This window comes from Anabrus simplex, chromosome 2, assembly GCF_040414725.1.
Source record: "Anabrus simplex isolate iqAnaSimp1 chromosome 2, ASM4041472v1, whole genome shotgun sequence".
Taxonomy (NCBI): domain Eukaryota; kingdom Metazoa; phylum Arthropoda; class Insecta; order Orthoptera; family Tettigoniidae; genus Anabrus; species Anabrus simplex.
In genome coordinates this window covers 670146927-670166489 of record NC_090266.1, presented here as the reverse complement: position 1 = coordinate 670166489, position 19563 = coordinate 670146927, and the positions used below count along the sequence as shown (strand labels likewise).

Below are 19563 nucleotides of genomic sequence, written 5' to 3'. Positions count from 1 at the left end.
TAGAACGGTTTGTTCCCTTTGGGTGCCCCATTCAATTTCAGGAGAACAATGGGCACATCGAGTGCAATGGTGTTGAAAGATGCTACAACAGTTTGAAAATGGGACTTTGCATAACGTCAATAGCACTGTTATAGGTAATGAAACTTGGCTTTATTATTACGATGTCCCAACAAAATTCCAGAACAAGGTGTGGCTGTTTGAAGATGAGGGTACTCCTGTGACTGTGCAAAAGTCAAGGTCAGTGAAGAAAAGGACGATTGCAGTATTCTTCACTAAACGGGGCATCCTGACTCAGGTTGTGCTAGAAACACAAAGGACAGTTACTGCGAAGTGGTACAGTGAGACTTGTCTGCCTCAGGTCATCAAGGCTCTCAAGCAGCTCCGTCCAAGGTCACGGCTCAACACTTGGCTCTTGCATCATGACATCGTGCTAATGTAACAATAGATTTTCTTTCCAGATCAGGGTTGACTGTGCTTGATCACCCTCCATACAGTCTTGATCTTGCCCCATGTGACTTTGCACTCTTCCCAGAAGTGAAGATGAAGCTGAAAGAGCGGCGTTTTGCATCTGATGAGGAGCTTCTGGCAGCATGAGATCAAGAGTGTGAAAATGTGACCAAAGAAAAGTGGCAGAGTTGATTCAGTGACTGGTTTCGACGTATGGAGGAGTGTATTCAGTGTGGTGGAAATTATTTTGAAAAAGTCTAAAGCGTTCACTCACACTGCAAAACTTTCCTAGTGCCCTTTTAGCTGCCACGGCCTATAAATCTAAAATACGTTTTCTTTGAAAATGAACATTCCTCTCTTCTCAACTTGTAATGGAAGTATTTTCAAAATTTGTTCTTTAGCTATTGAATCCTCAGAAGGGATGTTAGGGAACACAAACACTTTTGTGCTGTTTTATATGGGCGCAGGTATTTGACATCCACATCCCTTGAACGAATATTTCAGGCCAGGCCAAAATACTGCCTGTATGCTCTTTGTTCCTCAACTTGCATTTATATGTGCAACAAGGAAAGCCTCTTCTTGCAACACCAGAACGTCATTACATTCATTGTGTGCTTCATCGCATTCATTTTCACTGCTGCTGCTAGCGCCATCACTTGTTTCTGCACTGCTTTCATCTCAGCGGAAGTCACAGCCAAAAATCGACTTTCCAGGAAGAAACATCAATACAGTAGAGATAATACGTGACACTGAGCGAGATATCAAGGGACAGCTACTGGAGCACACTCTAGCGGATAGACCTGAACAGTACTGATTCTCTCATAAGAGCACGTGTATTTTTGTGTGAAGTTTTTGGTGTTATTTATGCGTTTTCAGTGAGTTGACATAAATAAATAGTAGTGTGTGTCATTCCTTGATATCTCCTCTCAACATGAGGGGAAAGGTACGTGCTGTGTTTGGCTGCAGTAATTACGAAGTAGAGAAAAATGCGCGGATCGTTCTTCAGGTTCCCTCGTGACAAGAACATGTAAGTAATATTGTGTTTTCATATATATTCTTCCAGTGACAGAGATTTTTATAGTACTTCATAATCTTCTGACCTGCTCGACCCAACTGGCATAAAACTGAATACGCATATTTTATTCTATAGTGCAGCAGTTAACCTTCAATACCGATGTGTTGTTGTAGGTGTGATCTGTGGGTTTTGAAATGTCACAGAAGCGATTTGGATAAGGTGTACAAGAAAGAAGGGACGTTACGCTTTATAAGAATTATAAGATCTGTTCAGATCATTTCCAGGCCAGCGACTTTAGAAATCCTCGATAATACAGCCAAGGGTATGTTACATTTTTGCTCTAATTGTACATAAATATTCCTTAAAGCATCACTATCGACAACATTTTCAGACTTTTCTTTCTTTATCCCTCTTCTCAGATTAAAGCCGGGATTTTATAGATTATCTTTCTGTTAGTAAGCTTCATGTTAGGAGGAAAATTGTCCAGCTATTAAAAGTTAATTGGGCTGAGTGGCTCAGACAGTTAAGGCGCTGGCCTTCTGACCCCAACTTGGCAGGTTCGATCCTGGCTCAGTCCGGTGGTATTTGAAGGTGCTCAAATACGTCAGCCTCGTGTCGGTAGATTTATTGGCACGTAAAAGAACTCCTGCGGGGCTAAATTCCGGCACCTCGGCGTCTCCGAAAACCGTAAAAGAGTAGTTAGTGGGACGTAAAACAAAAAACATTATTATTATTATTATTATTAAATGTTAATTCATTGCATCATATGTGTAAGGAATGTGCCGATATTTTTATTGACAAGTGTCTTAATGTGATGATACAATGTTTTTAAATGAGAAAAAAGACAAATCCAACCGTAAGAGTTCAGGCAGGAATGCTAAAGCTAAAAAAGTAATGCATAAATGAAAGATCAAGCCATTTCACACCAGTCCATTTCACTTCTTGTTTATATGTCTAATTTCAGTCTTTGAATAATAACCTTCTAAATAATTCTTCATTCATTTATCCGGAAATGCTTAAGCAACTTCGAAGTTAATATCTCAATAACACTTTCTTTCTAGACGTAATTTATTTATTCATTTCCGTATATACATTTCCATTAATATTTGAATTTAGCGCGATTTGTTCAGGTCAAGTCACTTGGAGCGCCACCGTCTAATTGTCTCCCATTTTAGCAACGCGAAATCCGTAAGTGTCGCGTATTATCTCTACTGCATTTGGTAACATTTTATTTGCGGCGGCGGCGGGAAGTAGCAGGTTGTGTTGATGCATGGCCGGAAGGTGACGAGCTTCCTTGAGCATTTCCTTCTTCCTCATTTAGCATTGGTTGTCTTCCCATTTTCTGGGTGTACTTTCCGCACTTTATTTTGTAGGGTGGATCAAGGCATACCATAGAAATCAAATGCTTTCCTATAAGACAACTTGCCACTTTTAATATCACGTACGGCTTGTTCTAATAATTTTGGTTCGTAATTACACCTCGAAGCAGCTTCTTTCTGACTCTCATAAATTCTAGGCATTGTCCGAAATCACCCAAACTGCTTTCAATTTTCAGCAAAATGTGCGTAAAACACTATTTTTCACTAAATCACACCAAAATTCCACAGCAATCGTTTATAAACCCTTCAGTCAGTTGATCTCACTAAGAACCACAGTTATAATGCATTCCTTCCGGCCGCGACAATCGAAAGTAACCACTTAATGAAAATGAATGAACTTTCAACAATGCGAGTGCACACGGGAAATTTTCCAAAGTATGAAGTCGATTCCTAATAAAAAGCACAGAACGTGGGAAACAACCTCAAGGCCAAATTAAACAGCGCGCGGCAATGCAAAGTTCCGGCGGCTCGTTGCTATGCGACAAAATACGGCAAATTTACCATATTGTCCGAAAACACCTCTGTGTCCGAAATCGCCCCGTTTGACTACAAGTACCGGTAACTTAAACCTCGTCATCGCTAGTAATATCAGTTCTAAGAAATTGTCACGTTGATTCGTAGTGTGGTATTTTTTAAGTGCGCATTCAAATTGCATATTGATTCACGGGATTCCCCTTGAATACAAACAAACATGTATAAATAATAGTTTCATTGGCATATTTAGTGGTGATTTGTGTATCTTATTTGCTCTGTTTTAGATTAATTCAGTTTCTTTTAACAAGAAACTTTTTACTTTCGGGTAATATGATGCTTCTATAGCCTACATACTTGCTGAAGTGATTACCTAATGATTTTGTATGTAGGAAAAGGTACAGTGTTAAGCCTAACCTTACCTTCAGGGGGCTGACAATACAGTTATCCATCGTATTTTTCACTTGTGGCGAACAACTCCGTTGAATTTCATTTTCTAGCACATGCGCCAAGTAATTGGTTACGGTGCAGAACACGACCGTTGCCAAATTTGGTCCTACTATTTTTGACATATTTGTTGGTTTTCAACACGTCCAAAAAACGATGCAAAACATATTTAGTTTATGCGCCTAAAACACGACAATAACAAGACCCTCTCGTGATCACAAACTACAAATAACGAGTAGCACGGGCGGTCCAGTGATTGTAATCACGTCACGTTTAAAAAACAACGCATATCAGAAAATGACGGTATCGCTCATCACTTTAGTGAACATTTCACCTCTATCCCATACTGAATGGTACGACCAACTCACGAAATCAGAGTTACCGGTAAATGATCAAGCAACACTGAATTTCAAATCACCAGAAAGGAAACTAGAAATACTGGGGGAAAAACTTCCACCCAACGCCGAGCTCATCTGGCTGCCCGTTGCTCGCTGTGAACTGAATGTGACCGAGGTAATGTCACAGCAAAGGTGACAAAAATATATACAGTTAACGTTGCAGAGAAAGGAACAAGTACAGTATGAAAGTAATGTAAGATCTGTGCTGTCAAGTAATGTAAGATCCATAACTCCCAAGCTGAGGAAGAAATGTATTCAGCGAGGTCAGAAAATTGAAAATCATTACTGGGACAAGGATGAACTTCAATGAAATTCCTCATGTAGAGTCGCTTATACGCATGGACAGATGTAACCTACACAACTGTGTAGGTATCAAGCTATTCCTTGGAATTTTTGTTCATTTCCCGCTCTCTCCACTGTGAGGCAGCACTGTATTAATTTGTTGTGTAGTCATCATGGCTGAATCTGGCAAGGCGGCATTCCGTAAGTACTGCTTATATTTTCACATTATGATTATTTAAGAGAGGGTGTTGTGATATTTCATGTATAAACAGATGTTTGTTTTGATGTATGGAATTTGTTTTGCAAAGTAATTAGTAATATCAACAGAATTCTGTTTTGAATGTTTACCTGTACAATTATGTAGGTTAGGTATTTGGCGGTAAAACCAAATACGTGCAGTATGTGTTGCAACTGTAGAGAATGGACCATTTCTCATTAATAAAGTGTATTAACATGGATGTGTTTGTAGCTGGAGGTCTATCTTGAATAATAATAATAATAAATATAATAATTTTTACAGGGCCAGGCTGAGTGGCTCAGGCGGTTGAGGCGCTGACCTTCTGACCCCAACTTGGCAGGTTCGATCCTGGCTCAGCCCAGTGGTATTTGAAGTTGCTCAAATACGTCAGTCTCGTATCGGTAGATTTCCTGGCATGTAAAAGAACTTCTGCGGGACTAAATTCCGGCACCTCGGCGTCTCCGAAAACCGTAAAAGTAGTTAGTGGGCCGTAAAGCAAATAACGTTATTATGATTTTACAGGTTCGTTGGATCCAACCAGAGATGCTGATGAAATTCTGAACTATCTGTTGAATGAGAGAAACCTATCATTTTTAGTCCATTGGGATATTTTAGCAAGTACTATCCAGATTCCTTTTTTGAAGATACTGCCAAATATACAGCTATGTATTGTCTGAAAACAAAAGGCAAGGAACTCAAAACTGATGCTACTGAAATCAAGAAACTGTACAGCATGAATTTAGTAATGGCTTGCATTCCATACCTACGTATCCAGATGTACTGGCAATCAGGAATTTCCCTGCGTCTTGTGATCGCTTTTTTTCTTTTGAGAAACTGTCTTCATGTTGTACAAGCAGTCCTCTTGATGGTCGAAGTAGATTGTGGAAAGTTCAGCCTGTGATTGATACAGTTCATAACGCACGTTATCGTATTGAACGTACTGCTGATAATTTTTCAGTAGATGAACAAATGGTGCCCTTCACAGGTAAATGTGCATTAAAATAGTATGCTCCGAACAAGCTTAGGCCAGTCGGATTAAAAATGTTTGTAACTGCGTCTGCAGGGCTCATGATAGACTTTGAAATTTACCAAGGGAAAGAAAGGAATCTCCCAGAGACAAATACATTACGACTTTGTCTATCTGTGGTTCTCATACTGAAGGATCCCATTCCTCCCTTCAGTATAATATATTTTGACAGGTATTTTACAACAATGTCAGTGATGGAAAAGCTCTACGAAGAAAAATTTTATGCTACATTAACTATAATGACAAATAGATCGAAGCGCTTCACTTTCTGCCCTGATGGGAATCTCAATAGAGGGGATTTCGAAGAATTTTGCTCTTCTGATGGGAAGCTTGTTGAAATAAAATGGAAGGACAATAAATGTACAACATTTCTATCTTCAGTGACTGGAAGTTCTCCAATTGGTGTGGTTACAAGGTGGAAGAAGAGTGACCATGCTTATGTTGATGTTAACTGCCCTGCCCTTGTAACAAAATATAATAAGTATATGGGAGGGGTAGATCTCTTCAATCAGTTGTTAGAATGTCATAGAACATGGATAAAAACTAAAAAGTGGGCACTCAAAGTCATACTGCACTTCCTGGATTTTGTTATTGTCAACCGCTGATTGGAGTACCGTGAAAATAGCAGGAAAAATTGCATTCCAAACTCCAGAATCATTGACTTGCTCAAATTCAGGATGGACCTAGCTGAAGCTCTCCTCTGCAGCCCTGATCTTCCCAGACAAATTTTGGACGATGAAGAAAACCCAAATTCGTCTCCACAAAACAGACGAGAACCTTTACCTGGTGAGGACGAATGAAGAGATGGCTATGAGCACTGGCCACCTGTTGATTCCCTGTCAACAGCTAGGGCTTGCCACATGAAAGGTTATACTTCAAGGTCAAGAGTGCGATGTGAAAAATGCAACATGTATTTGTGTTTAATTAAGGACAAAAACTCTCTCAGAGTGTTTCATACGTAACCATGAGAGTAGCCAGAGGATTTTTAACCTAAACATTGTGTAATTTTTACTTATTTTGAGAGATATGACCAAAAACTAGATTGAAAACAGACTTTATATTGTGTCTATCATTGACAAGTTTATGGAATGTAAACAATACTGTACATATTTATGCATGATTTAAGTGATTTGATAGAATCTGAGGATGTTCTTGTAGAATGAAATATGTCATTCTTTGTGTAATACTGTGTATTTTTTTCAGGTATGTTTATAGTGTTATAATTTTTATTGAAATTTTGTGTGTTTGATAGACTGGACAAAGAGATCCTATTTGATCTACACTGTCACATGCTTGACTAAAACTGATTGGAGATATTAGAGTTCTCTTCTTATCATAAGACTTCTGATGTCTTCCATGACATTAAAAAGGGATGTACAAGTACCATTATTGAGTCTAAAACCTGACTGCAGAGGGTGTAAGCGATTATGTGAGAGAAGAAATCTAACATTCGAGCACGGATTACATAACAATCTGCCAAATCTACTGAAATGAACACATCAATGCACCCTAAAAGCAAAACTTCCACTGTATCACTCTTCACATCTTCCATAGACAGATCTACGATAGCCTCAAAATTGTTCTAGTCTCTACTAGAAGATACAGTGCAGTATAAACTCTATATCACACCAGAAATGGGTCTGGATAATGAAGTGCACTAACAAAAGCAAATTAAAATGCATGAATAACAGCAGAAAAGTGAGCATAATTACTTTGGAATTCAAAATATTTTCTTTATTTCTTAAGGAAATCATTCAAATTCAAACAATATCTCCTGTTAGCTGATTGGAAATGAATAACAAATATGTACTGCATATAAAAATACTATTCATTTGTTTCATACCATTTCCAACTTAATACACAACTTGCTGAATGACAATCTGCAGTAACTGTAAAAATATTTAGTTCATGGGAATAAATAATCTAAATGAAAGAGTAAGTTTTGATTAGAAAGAAAGTCTAGACTTTCAATGACAAAGAATGTGTATCTACTCTTAAATCTCAAAAAATGTTGACATATATTTTTTTTAATGTTGGTATGATAACGGTAAGAATATAGCCCATAGATCACAAAGACAAGGAAAAAACTTGTATAATGAACTAAATGGATGATAATGTGGGATATGTAAGAAAGTAAGGGCAATTAAAATGAAGAACCTATAATTGAAAACTTCAAAACAGAAAACAAAAAAAATGGTAACTTACTTGATGACTCTTGCTCATGGCACAAAACAGTGATGTGGTCAATGTGGAGATAAGCCCAATGCTAGAAAGTCACATATAATAGAGCCATAGAGCCAAGGTCACTCCACTGATTGGAAAGCATCATCAGGTAGAAATTTTATGCCAACACCAATCTCACTAATGTATCTGTTAAATTGATGTCCTAGCAAAATACATTTAGGTCATTAAAGAAATGTTATTTTCACCAGGGAATCCATCAATAACACAGTAACGTAATCCCAGTTGTCGAATACTGAGCTCTGTTGGGTGGACATGTTTCTTTACAGAACTGTGTCCATATATCTTGATGAGATAACTTGCACCTTCAAGGTTTTCTGTTTATGTCGAACCTGTAACATATGAGTATCATTTGTATCAGCAGTATTATTTATTTTATTTATTCCTTGATTTATTTATTATGAAAACAGAACAAACAAACACATGAACAACACAGATTATTGACAGTACGGTACATTATCAGCTTAACACTGAAACTAAATAACTTTAAAATAATTCAGTGTTACCAAGATAAAAATAGGTTCCTCACTGTTAAAAGGAAATTTTATGGAAGATCTCTGGAGTGAAGAAAGAATAACAGCTGGGGAGTGACAAGTACTGTAATGAGCTAGATTAAATGTATACAGATCCAAACATTGTAAGTCACATGATAAGTGACTGGATGAACTAAGCCCCTCCAAAACCTTTTATTTACAACTAACTACACCACCTCATACCTTCAAATCATTAAAATCTTTCGTCTCCTAGGCCTCTCTGCTTCTCCGAGGTGACTCATTATATCCCCTTAGTGAAATAGAGTTATATGCACGACTTCATTCTTCGAGTTTATTCCTGAATTTGCTCTTCAAAATCAAATCAAAATCTCTTTATTTGCAAATGAGGTGTTTACCTCGGTGGCAAATGGTACACTAAAATACATTATTGTCAAGCACTAAATATTAAATTAACAAGAGAATAAAATTTTCCTATAATACAATATTATATAATTTACGCTAACAATTTTTTCTATTAAACACACAGCTCATCCCTAATAAATTTACATTGTTTACAAAACTCTACTTATAATATCTCCTGTACTACTTACAAATATAGTCATCTGATATACAGTATGTGGAATTACTTCAAATGATACTGTACAACTGGTATAAGATTAAAATTTACATTGCATTTATTTACTTTTTCTTTTCTTTACCCATTCTGGAACCTAAGTAGCATAACGACCTGCTGCGTCTTAACCAGAGCCCCTTTTACCACCACTTTTCCAAGTTCCTGAAGGGCCTTCACAGCTACCGAAGCGGTCCCAGGGCCCTTGAAGTCCCCACTGTACTTTACCCCTACAGGCAGTCCCCTACTTTGGCTGTCCAAATTCCTTAGACCAGGGGATGGAATTAATTTATTCACACACATTCTTAATTTACATTAACCTGCACTGGTCGAATGCCCTCTAACATTTCATTTATTTTCTCTGTTGCTGTTTATTCTCTTTTTGAATATCTGTACAGATTTTGGAAAAGGATCAAACACTACCCCTGGTAAACTGTTCCACTCCTTCACACCCTTCCCAATGAATGTAAATTTACCCCAATCGCTTCTGCTAAAATTCCTTCTAATTTTATATTTGTGGTCAGTCCTGCCGATATAATTATTTTCCAACTGAAGCCTCTCACGGATATCTCCCCATGCTGCTTCTCCTGTATAGGCTCTATATAAACCTATAAGTCTAGTTTCCTCCCTTCTCTTACTTAAAGTTTTCCACCCTAGTTTCTTTAACATTTCTGATACACTACTCTTTCTCCTGAAATCCCCTGTTACAAATCTTGCTGCTTTCCTCTGCACACTATTTCTTTTATTAGGTATTCTTGGCGAGGATCCCAAACACTGTTTGCATATTCCAATAATGGACGAACCATACTTAAGTAACTTTTCTCTTTTAATTCTTTGTTGCATCCTTTAAATAGCCTCATTATGACATGTAACGATCTGTATGCTTTCCCAACAATGTCATCCACATGACCCTTCCAGTGCAAATTACTTTCAAATCTTACACCTAAGTATTTGCACTTGCCATCTTTTGGGATAACTACCCCATCCAAAGTATATTCAAATTCAGTTTTAAAACTCCTGTTTGTAAATGTTGTAACAGTTGATTTGCCTCCATTAACCTTCATGTTATTCTCTTCAACCCATTGTTGGATACTCTCAAGGTCCCTTTGTAATTCTGAACAATCCTCAATGGTATTTATTTCCCTGTAAACAATTATGTCATCTGCATACAATCTTATTTTTGATGTTATATTGTTCCCTAAATCATTTACGTATATTAAGAAAAGTAACAGACCGATTATACTACCCTGTGCAATTCCCTTCCAAACTTTCTCTTCCTGCAATACGTTAATTCCTACTTTGACTTTCTGAACCCTTGAATTTAGAAATGTTTTTACCCAACGTGTAACCCTTACGTCCAATCCTATTCCCTTCAATTTCTTTAATAATATTCCATGTTCCACTCTATCAAAGGCTTTGGAAAGATCTATGGCTATGCAATCTAACTGGCCTCCTGAATCCAACTGATCTGATATGTCCTGCTGAAAAATCACCAGTTGTGCCTCACAAGAAAATTTCTTTCTAAATCCATACTGGCTCCTCATGAACCAATTTTTATCATCACATATCCCTCTGATGTACTTTGATATTAAACTCTCCAGTATTTTACAAACTATACTGGTCAGGCTGATTGGTCTGTAGTTCTCTGGTTTCCTTTTATCACCCTTTCCTTTATAAATTGGTATTATTAAGATTCCTTCCATTCCTTTGGTATTACACTATTATTTATGACATAGTCAAAGAGAAATCTTAAATAAGGCACTATGTACCACCCCATTGTCTTTATCACCTCCCCAGTAATTTGATCACTTCCTGCTGCTTTTCCTTGCTGAAGCAGTTGGATTTCTCTGAAAATATCTTCATTTGTGAACAAGAAGCTTCTTGTTTCCCTCTGTGTCTGTTCTTCTGTAACTTCTGTTTCAGTGTCCAACTCCTGACAATCATCTACTGAATCTCTTAATTCCCTACTAAAGAGGTTTGCTTTCTCAGTATCTGTTAAATGGTGTTCACCCCCTTCTCCCACCATTGTAGGAATTTGGATTCCATTTCCTTTTTGATTCCTGATATATGAATACAGCTTTTTCCATTTCCCTTTGTGGTCATTACGCTCTTGAAGAATGCCATTCATATAATTCTCTTTTGCTTCCTTTTTGCTCTATTCAATTCCCTCATTACCTGTTTTCTACTTTCTCTACTCTCCCTACCTTCCTTTATTTTCCTGTTTACTATTCTACATTTTCTTATTTCCCTTGTATAATAAACAGGGTCTGAGGTCATTTTACCCTTCTTAACAGGTACAAATCTCTTCTCTCCTTCCCAAACGATTCCTTTGAATTTAGCCCAAAGTGTATCCACATTACTCCCTTCATTTATCCAACAACTGAATTGTGATTTAAGGTAAGTCCCAAATTCATCAATTTCAGTTTTTCTGTACAATTTCTTGTCTTGTGTGACCCTCTTATTAAGCCTTTTTGGTACCAGTCCTACATCCATTATTACAGCTTTATGGTCACCTATTCCTTCAATTACCTTAGTTTTATCAACAATTTCCCATGGTTTAACCAAGAATACATCTAGTAAGTTATTGAGACGAGTCGGTTCTTTTACTACTTGTGTAAATCCTCCCTCCCAAATTAACTTATTTGCCAGTTTCTGTTCATGGGCTTCACTTGCAGCTCCATTCCATTCAACCTCAGGCAAGTTTAGATCTCCCCCAATTATTACCACATCATTATTATTGTTTTTATGAGTATAATCTATTATTTTCTCAAATATTTCCATGTCTCTTTCCTCTTCCTGGCCTGTATGTTCCTATAATTCCCACCTCCTTCATATTATCACAAATTAATTTTATCCCTAATATTTCATCCCTTTCATCAGTAAACCATTCGTGTGAACAATACGTTTCCTTCACCAGAATAAACACCCCCCCCCCTCCCTTTTTATCTCCTCGGTCTCTACGATAGACTGTGTACCCTTCTGGAAATACTTCTCTATTACCCACCCCTTCTCTCAACCACGATTCCACTCCTATCACCACATCAGTCTCATAAGATTCCATCAATGTACCGAATTTTAATTGTTTATTTACTACACTCTAACAGTTTACCAAGAGCAATCTCAGGTCCCCTTCCTCCCTAAAAATTGACTGTTGCAATTGGGTAACTTGAAATTCCTTACTTTCCTGAGTTTCATTTACTAGTTGGCCGAGCCAGCTTGAAGTACAGCTGGCTCTTTCTACTAGTTTTCCTGGTCAGTATTATAACTCAAGGGAGTTGCCTTTTTATAGCAAGTGCCCTACTGTGACTGTTCCCACCAGTTGGTATCCACAGTTGTCCACACTACTTTCAAATCTGTTACCCAGCTTATGATTAGGATAACCTGATTCGTGGAAGCTTTCACACCTGTACAAAAGTCAGTCTGAAAACAGAATGGTGTAACGATAGTTTTACCTGCAAGACTTTCCTTCTTATAAACCCATGTTCATTGCAGTTGCAAAGTTACTGCATTAAACTTGCCATACACTGACTGGATTTCACTTAGTATACCAATATCATGGAAGAATACACTACACATCTTAATCTTATGTACTTGAAACAATTCACCTGTTCCAGTTCACTATTCCCTAGTCTTGGAAATATTCAATTTCACACTATGCTCAGTGCATTTTCTTTCCAGCTCCAAGATGGCAAAGGATGGACGCAGCTTGCATTATGAGGCTGAGTTGTTACACTGTGCTCCACCAACAATTTCACATACTATGCAAAGGTATCGGGAACTGGATTCGTACTCTTGCTGGTCAGGACCTGGTAGGAGGTGGTCAACCTCCGCCTGATCGATACAATACTGCGCATCAAGCCAGAAATTGGCTTGACAGGTACGAGGTGTGAATGTCAGTGAGTGGACAGTGATGATGAGTTTACATGATTCTCGAACTCTACTCCAGAAGACCTGCTACTGACCCAGATCTGACACGTGAACATCGACAGAGTCACTTTCGTTTCGTAAGAAATCATCGGGACTGGGATGATAAACAGTGGGGAACAGTTCTCTTCAAGAATGAATCAGCCTCAGATCCCTGGATGGATAAGAAAAGGTGTGGAGGAGACTTGGAGAAAGGTATTGTCCATGCAGCTTTTATTCGTAGATAGCATTCAATAGCATTTCAGTAATGGTTTGGGCAGACATCTCCTTGGCTGCCTGAATAGAGAAGGGAAGGTGGGTCATTTATGGTCCATTGCTACGCTGGAGAAATCCTTGAAGAACATGTTCTTCCTTTTGCACGATTTACTGGTGAAGATTTCTTGTTACTGTATGACAAGGCATGCACTCATGTGGCAAGATGTGTCCTTCAGTACCTCGAGAAAATAGGGGTCCAAGTGATGCAGTGGTCTACACACAGTCTGGATCTCAACCCACTTGAGCATCTATGGGACATTTGGGAAAAAAATTGTGAAGTCATATTGCAGAGACTACGCAGGAGGTACGAGAAAACCTTCAAGAAGAAGGGAGCTCATTCCTCAAGAGGTTATTGCAGCACAGATCAGGAGTATGCCTCAAAGGCTTGAAGCTGTGATCTGTGCCAGAGGTGGTAACACATGTTTCTGAATATGTGTAATGGTACAGAACTGCAGTGCAATAATAACTAACATATTAGTGAAAGGAAATGAAAAGGAACTGTCCTTGCCCTTTAACAGGTGGGTGGTAAATAAGCCTGCTCTATACATATGAAACAAAAGCATAAATGCGTATCATTTTCAATGACATGATACATGCCAAGGATCTGATCTTTACAGCTCTCTGAGTCTATAACTGCACTGCTTTTCATCTAGATTTTCCTTGATTACTAATTATACTCTCTTTCCTAAAATGTCTCTTAACGACCTGACCTAGTTTACTGATCAAAGAAATACCTCAATAGCATTTGTATTCCTTAGTGTTCCCTTGCTTGAAGATTGATGTAATTACTGGATTGGTAATCAAATAATTTTGATGCAAAGGAGAATTTTAATTTTTTTTTTTTTTTATCCCTGTGAATAATTTGCTGTAAACTCTCATCTCTCTCAGTTCAAATTGCTCTGTATATCTCATATCTCATTAGTAGGATTTTTTTCTCTCTCATTTGTGCAGATAGGCTTGCTGATTAGGACATTCTCATTAAATTAGTTCAATAATAGAGTCATTACCTTAATCATAACAATATCTTTCATTAAATGATTCAAGTAAACTGTGAATTCAGCTACTCTAAACCAAGAGTTAATTTTACCATCTGGTCTCACTGCAGCCTAATGTTCAACATACAGTATACTGAATGCCTTTGATTGCTTGCAGTAGCCTACTAATGATCTCATAATCCCCAGACCGACCAACAATTTTTCCTGTGGTTATCTGCAATGGTGGTTCATGGTGTGGGTTACTGTAGTCATGTACTAGTTCACAATGGCGGTTTCTGGTATAGCGCAATGGAGCAATGAACATCCAGTTTATATCAAATTGTACTCAACTACTTAATATTCATAACTCCCTTGTCAATCTCGAAGCTCTTGCTTAGTCCATCTATCCATAATATACTTCTACTGGCTTTCAATTCATGTGAACTGCGCACGTTCCGTGGCTGGATACTCGTCTGGAATGAACCCCCTTGGAAGGCGATCTCTCCGTCCGTACCTGGGCGAAGGGAGTGGGGAGGTGGGAGGACATCGGCCGGCACGTAGGCAAGACCAGGATATCGCAGAAACAGATCTCTGTGCTTTACGCATGCGCAATATGCCACTCTCAAGTCGTGTTGGGGTAAGTATGTGCCTGCCATCTGTTGCCCTTACAGGAATTCAACTACGTAGCAGAAAATAGTGCACATAATTAGCGCTAGTGTTGAAGGGCATCATTACTACCAGCAGTCACATTAAACTGCCAAATTTCAATTGATGTCTTTTTCCAAATACATCAATACTTACTAAACATCTATTCATTTGGCTTCTTTGGAAATAATTACTTTTTGGAGATAAAATTAACTTAAAAATCACTGAGGCAAAGAGTAGCGGGAATGTAACACCAATGAAAACGCTAATTGCCTAACCATAGGAGTTCTTAAAATAAGGTTTACCAACATTGTGAACAGTGCGAACATACATCCCTAAAGTTTACTCGTGTTTTTCAAGTGTGATGCTAGTGTTTACAAAAGTTTGCGATAGTTATAATTCGTAACATTATTGTATGCTGTGCAAGCGTGAGTGTTTTTCTACACTGTTGTGCCGTTCAGAAGCTTAATTTTTAGGATATAAAGAAGTTACAATATTTTGTACGTGTGTGTATTTTTGTGCACTGTAGTTGCGTCCATAATCTTTGTTCCCGGGAAAGGTAAGGAGCTACATAATGAGTTTGAACAGTGATATGATACTTAAGAAGACAAACTTTTCTCTCTCTCTCTCTCTCTCTCTCTCTCTCTCTCTCTCTCGAGCGTAAACTTAAGATTAAGGATGCCGGATGCCCAATGCCTGATCTTGATATAACGAGGCATCCTAAAAGTAAAAGTAATGAAATCATGCGTAAACTCAGAATGGATATATATAAAAGAATCGAGTGGATCTGTGGGTGCGAAATTACTAACATGTCGATTTGTTTTCCTTTTTTATGATTCATGAGTGATGAAAGCGAAGGGACTTGGACCAAAGTCGGAGTGGTAAATTTGTCCCAAAAAAAAAAAAAAATCACCAAAGTTCTAAATCTCATATGCTTGCCCAGTTACAATTCGATCTCCTGGGAAGACACGATAACCGTCAGTAATTTGACTGTGCTTACAGGCAGTCTGTGGAAAGAGACAACGATCAAGTACGGAAAAATCGGTATGTGCTGTGTAAAGTGCTGTGTAAAGTTCTGTGGCTCGTTTGAGATGGCATTGCGCGGGCATATCAAAGCAAGTGAATCATCGAATCCTGGCATATTTTGAGGCCTCGTTGCATTAAGAGACCATCTGTCCAAAGCTACTGTTTTCAAAGGCACCTCGAAAGACATTCAGAATGATTTGCTTTTGTGCATGTATGAAATCTGTAGTGAGAAAAGAAAAAATAGAAATCACCATGGCGCACTTCATTTCGGTAATCACAGATGAGACCACCGATATACCAACTACAGCACAATTTGTTATCGTTCTTCCCAACGGTAAGCCAGTTGAAAAATTCAGAGGTTTCCTCCCACCCTCTAGCCATTATGCTAAGACAATAGCAGAGTGTTTAAAAATTTTCTTTGAGCGAAGTTGTGGATAATCCAGATAAGTTGATTTCAGAAGCTTACGATGGAGCAAATGTAATGAGTGGTCACCATTCGGGGTGCAAGTTCTCATCAGGGAAGATTTTAGGTATGCACATTATGTTCACCGTTATGCCCATTCTTTGAACTTAGTCATGGCACAGGTGATAAGGGGGAGAGGAGATACTGAGGGGGGGAGTGAGTTTTCCTTCTGTTGAAACCCCAGTGACGAAAGTCACTCGCCACCACTGCTAGTTCACGAACCATAGACAACGGGTGAATGGACTAGTAAGTGGCCCTGAGAGTCAGGACACCAGTTGCTATGGAATGGGAGTGGGCATTTCCAGAGGAAAGATACTCACTGGGACTATGGGATTACTGGGAATATGTGTAAGTAAGGGCAGCATCCTCATTCACAGAATTTTCACCAAGCACACTCAGTCCGGTGGAAGTAAGGGAGACCCACTCCCATTTGACATGCAACTCTTTCAACTTTTTCACGGATCCATATTGGAAACAAATGAACATCTCAACACTTTTCCATCAACATCATTCTGTTCACACTTGTTTCAGCTGAACTGAATTATAGAAGATTCTTCAAGTGCTAGTATTTTAAGTGTTTTACGTGGTCTTCTGTGAAGTGCATTCTTCAAACTGGAAGAAAACTGAGAACTTATACAAGACATGCGATTGTGATGAGTGTTTAACATCCAAAACTTTACTTCTCTTGCAATGAATTTCAGCAACACACACTTGCTTTATATCTATAATTCATGCCTTGCCTTAAACTTTTATTGATTTTGTCCGATGATGGTCTCTAGTAAGACCAAAACTAGTTTCATCAAATATGTAACTTTTTTAAGGTTACAATGAATAGTATTGAATACGTGGAAACTTTTAGCTTTTGTTTTACATTATATTGCTCTTCAATGGGGAATAATATGAAATTTATCACCTATGAGGGAGTCCTTGGCAAACAAAATGAAATTCGATGGGAAGCTATCAATATTAATGGGGCTTATGGAAGAAAGCAAGTAGAAACGGCTGAGTCAGCAAAGAGGATGCATCTGAATCTGTTAGGAGTTAATGATATTTGGGTAAGGGAAGATAACGAGGAGGAGATAGGAGAATATAAAGTCTTATCATTTGTAAGAAAAGGAAGTGCAGATTGTCTGGTAGGACGGCTCATCAGGAACACTATTGCGTGCAACATAGTTTCTGTTAGGCACGTAAATTAGGAAATGATGTGGGTAGATTTGACAGTTGGAAGAATTAGGATGAGAGTACAGACGAAAATGAAGTTGACAAATTTTATCATGTGTTGAGTGACATCGTAGTCAGAGTCAACAGCAGGGATAGGCTAGAGCTAATGGGCAATTTCAATGCGAGAGTAGGAAATAGAACTGAGGGATACGAAAGGGTAACTGGTAAATGTGGGGAAGATGTGGAAGCTCATAGGAATGGGAAGAGTATACTATACTGGACTTCTGTGCTAGTATGGGATTTGCAGTTACGAATACATTCTTCAAGCACAAGGCTAATCAATGCTACACATGGGAGGATAGCAGCACCACATCTATAACATACTGTATCTCAACAGACTTTGAATTCAGGAAATCTGTTAGGAATGTACGGGTTTTCTCAGGATTTTTCGATGATACAGACCACTATCTGATCTGCAGTGAACTAAATATCTCTAGGCCTAGGATAGAAAAAGCAAAATATATCTGCAGACGAATAAGGGTAGAAAATCTCCAGGATGAGGAAATTAGAAGTAGTTCAGAACAATTGACAGTAAGCAGTTTCAGGATATAGATGCTTGTTGCTGCTTGTTGTTTAAAGGGGCCTAACATCGAAGGCCATCATCCCTCAGGATATAGAAAGAGAATGGGTGAAATACAGGGATGCTGTAGTACAAACAGCAAGGAAATGTCTAGGAACAACCATGTGTAACAATGGGGAAAAAGGGAGTACTTTGGTGGAATGATAGAGCGAGAGCAGCTTGTAAACATCAAAAGAAGGTGCATCAGAAATGGCTCCATAGAAGGACTGATGCAGATAGGAAATTGTACGTAGATGAAAGAAACAGAGCGAAACAAACAGTTATTAAATCGAAGATCAAGACACGGGAATATTTTGTTAATAACCTAGAAAGGCTAGGTCAAGGAACAAGAAAACCTGTCTGGACAGTACTACAAATATCTTAGAACGGGAGGGGAAAAAGGAAATGAATAGTTTTTGGGTAAATAAAGTGAACTCATAATAGATAAGAAATAAAATACAATATATCAAGTAAATAACATTACATCAGTCTTGGGACTAGTTTCAGCCACCCAGTTGCCATCTTCAGCCAAATAAAAATTAAATAGGTTATGTGATAGCCAAAACATACGTATACTTTTTGCTATTTGCTTTACGTCGCACTGACACAGATAGGTCTTACAGCGACGATGAAACAGGGAAGGCCTAGCAATGGGAAAGAAACGGCCATGGTCTTAATTTAATTAAGGTACAGCCCCAGCATTTGCCTGGTGTGAAAATGGGAAACCACGGAAAACCATCTTCAGGGCTGCCGACGGTGGGGTTCAAACCCACTATCTCCTGGATGCGAGCTCACAGCTGCGTGCCCCTAACCGCACGGCCAACTCACCCGGTCATATGTATACCAGACAGAAACAATATTGCAGGAAAACTTATAACATTAAAAAATATATAACAATAATTATGGTTATGATCATCTTATCATAATATGATGTCAGGACCTCAGGCAAAGAAGTAAATCTGGAAATGATAGCCAGAAATACAAATGAATAAACATACAGGAAAATTATTTATGAGAATAACCTCTATAGTGAAATGTACAGTATATTTAATGTTTGATATAGAACAAGCACTAACTTGCTGGAGGAAGCATGCAGGCCATATAGAAAAAAAAAGTGAATAGAGGACAAGCATTGACTTATTGTAGGAAGCAGGCAATGCAAACAAAGGAGTAGATAGGGAGAGGAAGGGAGGGTTGCGAGAAGGAGAGAAGGGGTGTCTAAGGTGGAGCTGAAGGATGCAGAAAGAAATACTGCTGCTTAGAGGGGAATTTATAAAGATTATAAAAGAATTATTTTTATCTGAGACATGATTACTAAATGTAGGAATTAAAAGGTCAAATAAAATGTTTGATTTCTCTGAAATTTCATTTAGATTGAAGTGAGGATTGAAAAACTGTTCCAGATGGATGAAACGATTTTTCCATAATATTGAGCAGGGGGCCTTTT

The 19563-nt window shown here is 38.3% G+C and overlaps 1 protein-coding gene across 1 annotated transcript in view; it reads right to left on the bottom strand.

Moving 5' to 3' along the window:
* Positions 1-19563, bottom strand: part of Wnk (Wnk kinase) — an 834378-nt gene that overhangs the window by 476932 nt on the left and 337883 nt on the right. Inside the window, exon 4 of the mRNA XM_068226022.1 lies at positions 7910-8277. Coding sequence (XP_068082123.1) covers positions 7910-7927 — 18 coding nt within the window. The 5' untranslated portion in view covers positions 7928-8277. The remainder of the gene's footprint in view (positions 1-7909; positions 8278-19563) is intronic.